The sequence below is a fragment of the Erythranthe guttata genome, chromosome 8 (assembly GCF_056151865.1).
Source record: "Erythranthe guttata isolate IM_541 chromosome 8, IM_541, whole genome shotgun sequence".
NCBI classification, from domain to species: domain Eukaryota; kingdom Viridiplantae; phylum Streptophyta; class Magnoliopsida; order Lamiales; family Phrymaceae; genus Erythranthe; species Erythranthe guttata.
The window spans coordinates 4,206,953-4,220,600 of NC_142540.1; the positions used below are offsets into that span (position 1 = coordinate 4,206,953).

Genomic DNA, 13,648 nt, shown 5'->3' on the forward strand with positions numbered 1-13,648 from the left:
TTCGCTAAGCACATATACATATAGATGTGTGTCAGTGTGTGTGATTATAAAACCAACTAGTGTATTATAAATAATTATATCAAATTATATCAAATATATTCGACTTCTAATTTTCAATATATATATATATATATATATATATATATATATATATATATATATATATATATATATATATATATATATTGAAAATTAATGGTGGATTAAGCCAAGTATAGTACCACCATAGGACACCTTAATATCATAATTAACCTAGATTGTGGCCTAACTTTGGCCGTAAATTAAGGAAAATTTTGATGGATTCCAAGAATAAATATATTAAAAAAATTGGGTTGCCTCGTGTAAGTGCGTGGGAATGCACGCGCGCAGTTTTAAAGTTGTGATTAGTTGAAATAGGCTCGGAAGTAGAGGAAAATAAAGTGATTAGTATGGGTGGAGGGAAACATGGAACTGTTTTGTTTTGTTTTGTTTGTGGCTCTAATTACCAACACAAATTCAACTAATTAAATTGACTACACTTAAATGCTAAGATTACTTATAACCCCACACTTTGTTTATATTAAAAAATGAACAATCACCTAGTGACTAGTTCAATTAAATTTCTATAAATTAATATAATCGGGACTGACAAATTCTATTAATTTATCGAACTAATAAGTTAGTACAATTTTATTTAATAGGGACCGAAATGAATTACTATCCAAGTAAAATTATTAATTTATCGAAATTTTACTATACTTTTATAATCAAAAATACATTTACAAGAGTCCAAGACCCACCCCTTATAGAAATACATAATAGTCATTTATTTAATAAATACATTGTTGACCTCATATATATTGTAGGGAGTAGGGACCCTAGGCACCTATGTTTTTTAATATACACTAAATTATTAAAAGTTTACATAAAAAACATCAAAATCTTGGAAAATTTTATTATATATATTTTTCTTATAAATTTGGGTATATATATAATAATAATAATTTCATGAATAGGTTTGTGAATGGATCAAGGGATTAATGAGTCCTCTCTAATAGGAAATAGAAAAATGCTCTTGAATTTTATTATATTGAATTATTGATCAAATACAATAGTTAGCTAAAGTATAATTAAATAAAAAGAGCATATTAATTAAAGTATGCATTTCTACTTTCCAAAAAATAGCTAATTTTTTTAATTAATTAAAATCAAAGTTGGAAGGCCTTTTTCTTTTCTTTTTTTTGAAATGATTCATGAAACTACACCACTTAAAAAAAATTATTTCTATTTTTTAATTCCACTTCTTTATAATTTCGTATATAGTGTATATAAGACGTGTGGGATTGGGATCACAAAAGAGAACTCACCGTGACCGGTGGTTGAGAAAATATTAGAGGGACAGTATGATTTGTTCGATCCTATACTCGGTGATAAATAATGGGTGGGTCTTCTGCTGTCACGTGTCTCTTTTTTGTATTTTATAATAGATTTCCAATTATGATTTACCTTTAGAGGTTTTAGAAAAATAAAAAAAGAAACACGTGGCAGCAGAAGAACCACCCGATGTTTATCACCGAGTGTATGGTCGAAGAAACTCAACATTACGGAGGATCTCATACGTGTGGCTTTACAGTTTGGCATATGTAAGAATAATAATAATTAAAAATGATGGTTAAGAGGTCCCTACTGTAATAATTGTACGGATGGAATATGTGTGACAATAAAAGTTTTGCATAAAGCGTGTTTTGCTAGCAGATATATCAACACGATTACAAAGTTTGTACATAAGAGCTGTTTGTAGTGGTGGAGTTAGGATTTCATTTACAGTAAAGGCAAATTCATCAAGATTTTGTTGGATTAGAGTGAGTCAATTTAATCAACCTAAGAGGATTGGTTAAAATAAGATTAAATTACGAAAAATCTCCTCATATTTGTGTAATTACAACTATACCTCAACTAGGAATCTTTTTACACATTCACCTAGGATGGCAATGAGTCAGGGTTTGCCGGTAATGGGTGTAAATTTCTAAAACCGAATGTTTTAGGGTCGGGTTATAGATTGTATTGAAACCGAGCCAGAACAGGCCCAAAACAGACCCGTATAAATATATTATATTTCATAGTTATCTACATATACAAATTTAGGATTTCATTAATCAAACTTCCAATTTTTATTGTGTCTATTCTCATTTGCATTTTTTTTTAATATGGTATGAATAACATCAACTAAATATTTACATAATATTTCAGTTGAATTTTCTAAAATTTGTGATGGAGCCGTAGCTCATCTGGTCTTATACTGGCTTCGCCACTAATTATTTATATAATGAATAAATGTGTCATTGTGTTGCTACGGTGAAATGATAATTACTAAAGCACATTGGAATATTCCGTGGTATCTCATAACTTTATTGTTTATCTTTTCTATTCTCAATATTCAACATTATTGGATTATCATATTAGTTTAAAGTTTAAACCATAATCTCTTGAACCAGTTTAGTGAGCTTTAAGCCGTATTGCCTAATTAATATAATCATCATTTACAAAATAATTAGTGTCAATTGGTGGAGAGCTAATTGCAATGTAATCAATGAATTGTGGCAGGATCACCTACAATTAAACTTCTATAAATTAATTCAGTTTGCACCAACAAAATTCTATCAAATTAGCGTAATATTAAGTTAGTGAATTAATAATTTAATACGTTTTCATTTATCAAGTATTAATCTATCGAGATTCTACTGTATTATTGTACATGTATATATTAACATGATTAATAAATTCAATCAAGGTCCTAGAATCGAGTACTGACAACTACATCGTGAGAATTTCAACTCCAACAAGAGTTGGTTGCTGGTGGGCACCATATCCGAGTACGATACCTTAACATGCCGTTCTATCACCTTAATTTCCAGTTCCTCCATAAAAACATGTCCGGCCAGTGAATGAGGATCCTGAGGATGAGAGATTTCGCCTTTTGGCAAGTTAAATACAAATCAACACGATCAAGAAAATTATAATTAAGAGGTGATTAGCCAATAATAATTGTTGAGAAGCTCAACCCAATGTGTGATTAGCTGTTGAGCATCTGGTGGGTAAGTTGGAAGATTGGAAACAAGAGCTAGGGTTGTCGGGATAAGCATGGCACAGATTAATTTAATCAAAGATTTAGAGTATATATAATATTAAGAAAAATCCAAATTAATTAGCCCTATAATTAAGAAATAAATAAATAATTCATCATCAAAAGCATACAAATTAGTGAAAAAAGGAATCGCCCTCCCCTACTTCAGGGCACCTTCTTCGATTCAAATCTTTCCATTAAACTATTATCTCTTGAAAAAAAATATATAAAGTAATAATAATATATAAATAAATCATTCAATATTTAAGTTGCCAGATCACCGCGAATCTGTGTTCGTAAGAGAGATATGAAGAAAACAATTTGCATTTGGACGAATTTATTTCGTAATATGTTTTAAACTTGAAAATTTGAAGTTTTAATCCCTCAATTTTGCACTGGTTTCACATTTTGTCCTTCATGTTCGGAAAATAAAACGTTTTGTCCCTTGTATTTCAAAAATTAATCACCTTTTGTCATTTTCATCAATTTACCGTGGGCCGTCACTTAAGGCAATAATTGACTCATACTTGATTCCGTAAGTCTTAACGGAAATTGATGATTTGAAAAATGAGGGTCTAAATGTGTATTTTGTGAATATTGAGGGATCACATATATAATATGTGCAAACTTAAAGGATGAAAACTGTATGTTTTCATTTAAAACCTATAGCTTAAAAGACAAAATAACAACGGTTATATATCTATGGCTAAAAATATATTTCGAATGCATTAACCAATTTTTTTTTTTTTTAAATTATCTGAACTTACAGTAAAAATACGGTCTTGTCGTAATTATTTCTGAGTAGATAAAACAAAACAAGATATAGATAATATATAGATTTAATTTTTCCTTATGACTTATCCATTACTTACCACCTTTAAGTAGTACTATAATCTACACTAATCCCTATACTAAAACTCTAATTAATCCTCAAAATCTCAATCTTATCCTTGTTGATTAAGATAACCAACTTGAAATAGAATTAACCTTTCTTTACCTTAGATACCCCCTACCCCCACTCCCACCCCCACACCCCAAAACCTAGGGAATGAAGAATTTCGGTAGGCCACTTGTCATTTTCCTATTGGGTCCCACATCCCTAAATGCTTTCTTAGTGTATGAAATTATAAAGTTGAAACTATAATAACTGATGCTTTTTTTTTTTCTTAGCTTAAAAGTTTGTGACTTCAACTTCACTAACCGAACCCCCCAATCAGTGTTGTCTATCCTCTGACACAAAAAAAATGACCATCGTATCCCCAGTGCGCGCCATTTCAATCTAGAGGGGCTGAATTCTTGAGTTTCCCAGGTTCCGCCACGTGTCGCGATAGTTTTTTGCCATTCATGGGAAATTTTTCTTAGCCCCCTCAATACTATCATGCATCCCCATTTACTTTCCCTTTATAGGAATCTTTAAGTGCGTACGCAGTGGCGGAGTCAGCACAAAACTATCGAGCTGAGTACAACCGATCTTGAGAAATTTTAGTGTTTGTATATTTGGCTTCCTCGAACGCGAAATCCTCGAGTACCAAACCCTAAAAAACAATGGTTATTATAAAATATGTACGAAAACGATGTAAACCGTTGGCTGATTAGTGTACATGCATGTGTTTGAATTAATTCACATTCACTTATATCAAACTTAAACAATTAAACCAATATTGTAATTAATAGGAAATACAATTGTAATTATTTATAATACCCAAAACAAGAATTGCACGAAAAGAAAATTAGAAAGATATGTGGGGGTTGGGGTGCAATCTTATCTTCTTCGTAAGAAGAAAATGGTTTGTGGTAAAGTCGTGCGATTGTGTGTAAAGTATCTCAAAAAAAAGAATAAATACAAATAATATAGATACAGATGGTGGTTGTATGCATTGGCGGCTAACGTTAAAAGGATAGAAAAAAGTGGTCCCAATGGAGGGGTGTTTCCCGGGTTAGGACGCGTGTAAAAGTTGTAGGGTTCCCGCCCATGTGCCTTTGCTTCGCGTGATACCTCTTCTTCTCAAACAATCTACCACCCCCCCCCCACGCCACCAACCCCAAACCCCCCCCCCCCCCCAATCCACTCCCCAAGATTTTTTTTAATTAATCATTTGTTTTATTTTGTTGGGGGGGTTTTAGCAAGTTAAATTAAACATATTTAGATCTATTCGTTATTATAAATATGATTTTATTTCATATTATATTGTTGTATTAAGCTTCATATGTTTAGTTGGTTATTAGAGTGCATAACTACGTGACCCGAGTTTGAATCTCCTTATAAACTTTTCGAGGTTTGTTTTGCAATCTATTGTATAAGATCAATTGAAATTTTACCTAGCTAGTAACGCTGATGATTAAGTACGCGTTTTATTTTTGTTGTATAAGTATTAGATAAATCCTGGCTAATCTTGCATTGAGACAACAAGAAGATGTTTAGGAATAATAATAACAACAATAATAGTATTGTAGAAGTACTAATAAGAAAAACTCAAAAAAAAAAAATAAAGAGTCATAAGTTGAAAATTAATTAAATTATGTTCTAAATGTGTTTAATTCAAGATATTTCTAAGAACTTCTTGTTTTCATAATTTAGAATCACTAAAATTTCAATATAATTGTAATTACTAGATCTCTTTTGTGATATATATTTTGTATCTCGTTTTCTATATGAAAAAATGGATAAGTTTGCTTCTTTTTTTCTTTCCCTTTTTTTTCTTTCAATTCGTCAACTTTTAAAGTCAAGACATGCCCAAATTTGACTAGTAAATTAGTTATCGACATTGCGTGCGTGACATCTCACCAACATTTGGAGCCAACATAAATACTAAAAAAAAAAATATTTCACATATAAATTTGTTATTTTTCGGACAATGTAGTATTATGATCAGATCCCATAAAAAAATTAATTATTTTTTCATTAATTTTCTTGAAATGCAAACTATTAATTTACAATAATTGGTGGAACATATGTTATAGATATGATTCGAATCTCTTAATTAACTCACCTCTTTAAAACAATCTCAGTTATCAACTCTCCACAGATTGGATAAGAGTTGATAAAAAGTCGAACTTAATGTATTACGAGAGAATAAATTAGTATGCAACAGTTGTCAAACAACGTTTTTAATTACAATTTTACTATTTTAAAACATGAATTTCTTGTTCTTGAAAATATTCTATCTATATATACAAGGTTTTTTTTTAATAAAAAAAACCCTTATAAGATGAAGTTAGTGCATTATTGTTTCTTACATGTGTTTATGTTGACATGTTTTTCTAATTAAAGAAACCAAACTATGGATTAAGTAAGACTATTAATAGCCATTAACCTCCAAATTTGGTTTAAAGTCATTCATTTCACATGAAATTGAATATAATTAATTTTTTTCACATAAAGTTGTTCAACTTTAACCCTTTATTTCCAATCCTCAATCATAATATATATATATATATATATATATATATATATATATATATATATATATATATATATATATATATATATATATATATATATATATATGTCATTATTTTGTTGCGGTAAAAGGAAAAATATAAAGTTCAAAGATAAGATATTGTTGTTATAATCAAAAGATTCAAAACAATTAGATATAAATTAAAAGGTTAATTTTCTTTCGAGATTTAGTATCTTATACTAATTGCCAAGTAATTAAATTATCAAACTAGGAAGCTTTACTACTCTAGGATGATCTTTCTTAAATCATACGAACCTTAGCTAGGGTAATTAGACGTTACACTTGATTATTTACATTGTGTGGATTTTAATCATAGATATGTATATAATCAGTATACAATTCAAATTCACACGATATAAAAAGAAAATTAAAAACTTGCTAAATAATCTTTATATTAACAAGCTAATTCAAAATTAGCCTCGATTAAAAATAATATAAATATTAATTAACGTGAATACGTGATCCTATTTCCTTTAACCTCACATTTTTCTACCTCAACAATTAATGATGAATGGAAAAATTGGTGGAAATCCGTCAAATTCGAACTCATTTTGTCGACGAATAGACCCCTTCCCCCCACGAGTTATAAATTTCAACACTAATTCTTTTTTATTTTTTATTTTGTCCCTTAAGGAATGGGCTAATGATTGGAACAAGTGAGCTCGTGTCAATTGATTCAAATTTGAATCATCTTGTCAACGGTTGCTAGGTGCAGTTTCTCACACATAGTTAGCTTAATGGTTTACATGCATATCTCGTAGGTTTACCTAATGCAATTATATGATCAGCTACGAGCTTCTTCATTATATAAAAAAAAACATTATATTTTTTTTCAACATTATATTTCTTTTTATGTGATAATGAAATTAAGTTGAAGGAAAGAACAATTTCACTTAGAGACAATATTGGTGTGGATAGTCAAATCCATCCACGTAGTTCCACTTCCCTCCACTCAATCCCACTCTGCCTCGCCTTTCAAATCATTGTACTCATTTATACTTTTATTCAATTTCATTATTATTACTATATAACAAAAATAAAAAACAATAAATAATAAATAACTATCCATCTTAAATTAATTAGTTCTTATTAGATTTTAAAAAGTTCCTTAAATGTGATCATACAATTACAAGCTATTCAATTTTAGAACTAACATTGTATAAACTTTTTGACCTATAAAATTGAGGGTTTTATACATTGTAAATGCTTATAAATTTTATTTATTAATTAAATAAATTTATTAAAAAAAGGCCACTGAAAATAATTAAGTAGATAAAAAGTGTGGTGGGGTATATAAGTGAGGAGAAAAAGGCTTTTTCTGCATATGAGAAAACGACCCCCTCATCTCATCAGACAATAGAACAGCCAAAATAATAATAGTAGTAATAATAATAATAAAAATAAAAATATATTCTTTCAAAAAAAAATAATAAAAATATATATATTTAATTGTTTAAAATATAAGAGCCTGAAAATGCGTCAAAATCCAATAAAAGTGAGGAAAGGGATTGGAAAGGAAGTGAGACAAACAGATATTTTCTTGAGCACGGTCCCTCTTGCACGCTTCATCAATTAATTTTGCCATTTAAATTTTAACATATGATCTATTTAATCATTTTTTTAAATTTGTTCTAAAATATTCGGTCTTCAAATTTATTGTTCAATTTTTTTTCTATGTGCTTCCCAATCAGTGGCGGATCCAGGATTTTTACCAAGGGGGTTCGAAATTGTAGAATAAAAAATTAAAATATCACTTTATAAAAATAGTGGACCAAAAATTTATAATTTATAAATTTTAGGTGAATTGTGGAAATATTTAAAGACCAAAAAGTTGAAAAATGTTAAGATTTCAAAAAAATTCCATTATTGTGAGGGTGGGTTTCGAACCCATGACCTGTTAATAGAAAAAGACATATCTATACCACTTCAACCAACTACCTTTCCTGCTATTTTATGTATAATAGTAATATTTACTGAAAATCAAGGGTGTGCAACTGCACACCCTAGACCATGGCTACATCCGCCACTGTTCCCAATATTCAAAAATATATACATGATATACATGATTTGGCTACTACAATATTTTCAATTCTCGTCTCGTAAGAGATGGCCGGTTTATCGGTCGGAGCAATTGACTCAAATTAAAAAAAAAAAACCTTTTGTTTGGGTATTACAACTACCCCCTTCAATTGCAAATTTCTTTACACGTCCACTCTTGCGGGATCAAATTTAGTGAAATCTTCTAGATTATATGGGATATTTTCAATTTTGAACCCATTTTATATGGTCATAAGATGTGTTTTTTCGCTGTGTATCAGATTGTAGTGCATCGAAAACTGCAGTTTTGCACAAAACAAAATCAGTGAATATTTCACGAAATCTAGAACATTATGTTGAATTTGACACCAGAAGAGTGAACGTGTAAGAATATTCATAGTTGATGGGTAGTTGTAATTATCCAAACATGAGGATTATTTCGTAATTCGACTAACATCTCAGGGGGTGATTGTAATATATACCCTTATTATGCTAATGTAGGCGGAGCCAACATAGAACAGGGCGGCAAAAGGGCATGCTCCCCCAACATTTTCCAAATCCTTATTATTTTATATAATTTTCGTAAAACATCACAAACTTTTAATTAATGCATTCGACACCCGCACTTAAAATCTGGCTCCGTTAATGAACTTGATTAATATTTTTATTTTTATTTTGTCTATTCATTAATTATTTCTATATCTAATTACATCCTTTTAACAATCAGTAATCTATATATATGGCCTATAGATTCAGGCTATTGATCGAATTTGATTATAACCCCTATTTATATATATATATATGTGTGTGTGTGTGAGTGTGTGTGCATAAATATATGTGATGTCATAGGTTAGCTACTGATATGGGGGAGTTCACAAATTTGGACAGACCAATTAGAAACGTTGTACTGTTTTTTGCTAACAACTATTCACTCTTCTCGAGCCACGCATCATATTTGGTGCTACCTACAAGTGGGGCCCCTTCATACACTAAACAAAACCAATTAAAATTTTAACCCTTAATTTGTTTTAGTAAATGAACCCCCATCAAAACATATATATAAGTGCATCGGATGAATTTACACTATCGTATAATATTTTGAAAATCATACAAGGGAAGTTATAAGCTATATTAGACTAATCATGTGTGATAAATTCGATCTAACGACACTGACAAAGGGGATTCGGACTTGAGTTTATTGACACAAACTCAATTGCGGAACAATTATTAAACTATTTAAAACCATATATATGTCACTTAATCTATAATTGGTAATAGTAACTAATAACTATATGTAAATATTTGTTATTTTTCGTGTATTTATAGTATTATCTACAGCTTTTGAGAACTTTTAATTTATATATATTTGACCTACTTCAACACAAAATTCAAATTAATTATGCCATATGGCTTAAGAGTACTAGTTTGACTTGGGTGTGCATGCTTCTAGTGTATATATATATATATATATATATATATATATATATATATATATATATATATATATATATATATATATATATATATATATATATATATATATATATATATAAAGTGTGTGTGTGTGTGTAGTGTAGGCACTAGAAATGTGAATATAATGTAGAGTAGAGGGGGGGAGTGCTTGGAAAGAGGAGAAATACCACCTAATTGGACAACAAAAATAAGTTTCTCTAGTCCAAATCAAGAGGCTAATTAATCTTAATATTATTAATTAATTTAATTAATCACTTTGATCGAGGTGGTCAGAAATTTGGGATCCCAATCCCTAATTACCTAACCTTATCTCTCTCTCTCTCTCTTGACACACACACACACACACACACAAACACACACACAGTTTTCACAAAATAGCTAGAAATAGAATTAATTGACAGAGCGTCACACTCCTAAGTAAATATACCCAAATGAGGAAAGCCAAATGCAAGCAGCATTCCTTTGTGTCACAATTACTTTCCACTGTATTTGTTGATGGATAAATATAATGGATAACCCTTTACATTTTTGTATGCCGTTTTCACTATCTTTACATCACTTATTTTTTCTTCTTTCCTTTTAATTTTATATATATTCGTGGACTAAGTCGTAAATTCCTAGTGTACGAAGCTATTTCTGATTATTTACAATGAATGTGTATTTGAATTAAATTATCAGAGTGTGTGATTATGTGTAGATCCATGGTTCGAATCCACATAATATAAATAATCATGTATATTATTTAATTTACCGTTTGTTAGAGCTACCTTTTTATTTCTTGATTTACCAAAAAAAAAAAAAAAAAAATACATTTAAAATCACATGCTCCCACTAGAAAACAGAAGTACATATGTATTTGTTTCGTTGTCATCAATTTGATCCAATGAAACCATCAAATGGGGTCCTTTTGCCGGTGAATTTTGCAGCCTTTTTATTCTTTGTGGATCATATTCATTCATCTTCACACAACAAAACATCAATTTTTTTTGTAATTAAAATAAATTAATTAATTAAAATAAATAAATAAATTAAAATAAATAAAAAGTGTTTGGCTCACACAAGAAATTACTATATGCACCCCATTAATTGAGTCACGTTTCACCAAATCAAGACACGATATAACCACCCAATATATAAAAAAAGCCATTCCAATTATCCCATCTTTCTATAATCCAATTTCCCCATCTGTATAACCAAACACCCCCCTTAATTCTCTCTCTCACGCACACACACAAACATGTGTGTGTAGGGCATACATACATACATGATACATACATACATACATACGTATATACATGTTACATGATGACGAGGAAGCTAAGCATATAAGTGGCATAATTGAAAATAGGAAGAAGACCAAGACTGAACTCAATCGTCCAGGCTTTATAAATATAAAGCCTTTTCCCCCATTTCCAAAATCCTATCCTAAGACACCAAGCAATACTTTCTTCCTTCATATTTTTTTCCTAATTATAAGTCAAACAAAACTCCCATAAATCAGTGCAGTAAGTACTAGCTACCACCATCTGTAGAGAGAGAAACACAGAAAAAAGAGGAGAGAGAGAGAGAGAGAGAAAGAAAAAGAAAACAGTATTATTATTGTTATTATGAACTCTGAATTTGAAGATCAAATGGTACTCATTTCTCAGTATTATCCAGACGGCATGTACAACAACCACCACTTCGTACCGGAACAAACTGGTCTGTACTTATTACCTTTATATACATATACATATACATATATATATATATAAACACACTCTAATTTTATATATACGTGCGCATGCATTATTTATTAGGATGGTTGTTAATTTTCTGGTGGGTTTGTATGTATGTGTACTGTGTGCAGGTGGTGCGGCGGCGGGGGTGGTGAACTCGAAGCCGCGGCGGAGGCGGAAGAAGAACAAAGGCGGCGGCGACGATGGTTGCGGCGGCGTTGAAGGGATGCTGAGGAAGAGGAAGCTGAGCGAGGAGCAGGTTAACATGCTGGAGCGGAGCTTTGGGAGCGAACACAAGTTGGAGTCGGAGAGGAAAGATAAGCTGGCGGCGGAGCTTGGCCTTGACCCACGCCAGGTGGCGGTTTGGTTCCAGAACCGCCGTGCCAGGTGGAAGAGCAAGAAACTCGAGGAGGAGTATTCCAAGCTCAAGGCGGAGCATGAGAGCACCGTCGTCAAGAACTGCCACCTCGAGACTGAGGTATATATGTATATCCATCTCTCTCTCTCTCTCTCTCACACACACACACACACACACAAACAAAAAAAACCCCAAGACAAAATTTGTCTACCCATTTTGGGGAATCTTGAAATAACAAATAATGAATAATTACACCATTTTTGTAAAGATGCATGCACCATTTGTATGGGGTAGAAAAACCTAATTTCATTAAAGATAGAGGACCTAGCTGAAAATAAAAAGATATGGAGGAACATAATTTTATATCAACACAAAAAAAAAAAAAAAAAAGACTGCAAATTGTACTATTATTATGCTCAGGTTAGCAAGTAGCAACTGGTCCGTACGTAGTTCTTTAAGGTGTGGGGATAGTGCTCCTTGATAGGGCCGCACATGCAATTCACCCTCCCCACGTGTACGGCCCAGATTCATCCACCCTTACTCTTACACATTCACCTTTCTTTAAGTTTTTAGTACGCGTGTCTTCATCTCTTCATCATACATTTCATAGGGATAATATATAAAAAAAATAATAAAATTATTGTACGCATAGGTTTCTTTAAATTGTGCCCTTTGGTGCTTCCTTAAATGGACCACACACACCAACATGGGTGTCTGTGTGTGTGAAAATGTTTTATATATTTATGTATTTTTTTTTTTATAAATGTGATACTAAAATTGAGAAAAAATTGATGTGTATGTACAGCTTTTGAAGCTGAAGGAACAACTAAACGAAGCGAATCGAGCGATACAGAGGCTATCGGAGCAACGATCGGACGGATTTTCGAGCAATAGCCCGAGTTCTTCGTTCTCAATGGAAGGACTAGGAAATGTGTTTTACGCGGCGGAAAACAACTATTTTCATGGAATGGAATGGGACAATAATATCTACTATATGTAAATATAATATATATTTAATCATGTCGTATAATTAAGTTAGTATCTCTAGTTAATTAACTATGTAGATAGTCACTAATTAATTATATGTAAATTAATTTATCTTTTTCGATTGTGGGGTTATTAATAATTAGGTGATGTGTGTGTGTGTGTATGTCAAGTGCTTAGTAGTACTAGTACTAGTGATTAGCAATTATTAGATTGTTATTCATTGTGAATTAATTTGTGATCAATCAATTAATTACCATCGCTTTCGTTTTGACTAATGTTTGTAGTTTATCGTTTTTTTTTTTTTTTGTCGTTACTATCTTTTTTTTTTTTTTGTTTTTGGGGCCTAACTATTGGCTTATAAGTTATAAATAAATAGAATGGAGACAAATTAATCTACGTCGGCGTCTTCTTTAATGGTCAATAATGTGGGGAAAAATGAGAAATTGGAACGAGTTAATTGCAATTGTTTAATGTTTAAATGGGAACCAAGACTTCTTAATCTTGTATTAAT

The 13,648-nt window shown here is 30.9% G+C and overlaps 1 protein-coding gene across 1 annotated transcript; it reads left to right on the top strand.

Moving 5' to 3' along the window:
- The first annotated feature begins 11,496 nt into the window (after positions 1 to 11,496).
- On the top strand, positions 11,497 to 13,408 carry LOC105976075 (homeobox-leucine zipper protein ATHB-40). Its single transcript, XM_088821720.1, has 3 exons — positions 11,497 to 11,775; positions 11,924 to 12,270; positions 12,956 to 13,408. The coding sequence occupies exons 1-3, from the start codon at positions 11,682 to 11,684 to the stop codon at positions 13,148 to 13,150; spliced, it is 636 nt and encodes a 211-aa protein (XP_088677846.1). The 5' UTR covers positions 11,497 to 11,681; the 3' UTR covers positions 13,151 to 13,408.
- The last annotated feature ends 240 nt before the right edge of the window (positions 13,409 to 13,648 follow it).

Bases quoted from the DNA above. Each gene is read 5' to 3' on its own strand.
- LOC105976075 (XM_088821720.1), top strand. From the start codon at position 11,682: ATGAACTCTGAATTTGAAGATCAAATGGTACTCATTTCTCAGTATTAT. The intron at 11,776-11,923 runs GTCTGTACTTAT...TACTGTGTGCAG, and splicing joins CTTCGTACCGGAACAAACTG to GTGGTGCGGCGGCGGGGGTG. The intron at 12,271-12,955 runs GTATATATGTAT...GTGTATGTACAG, and splicing joins ACTGCCACCTCGAGACTGAG to CTTTTGAAGCTGAAGGAACA.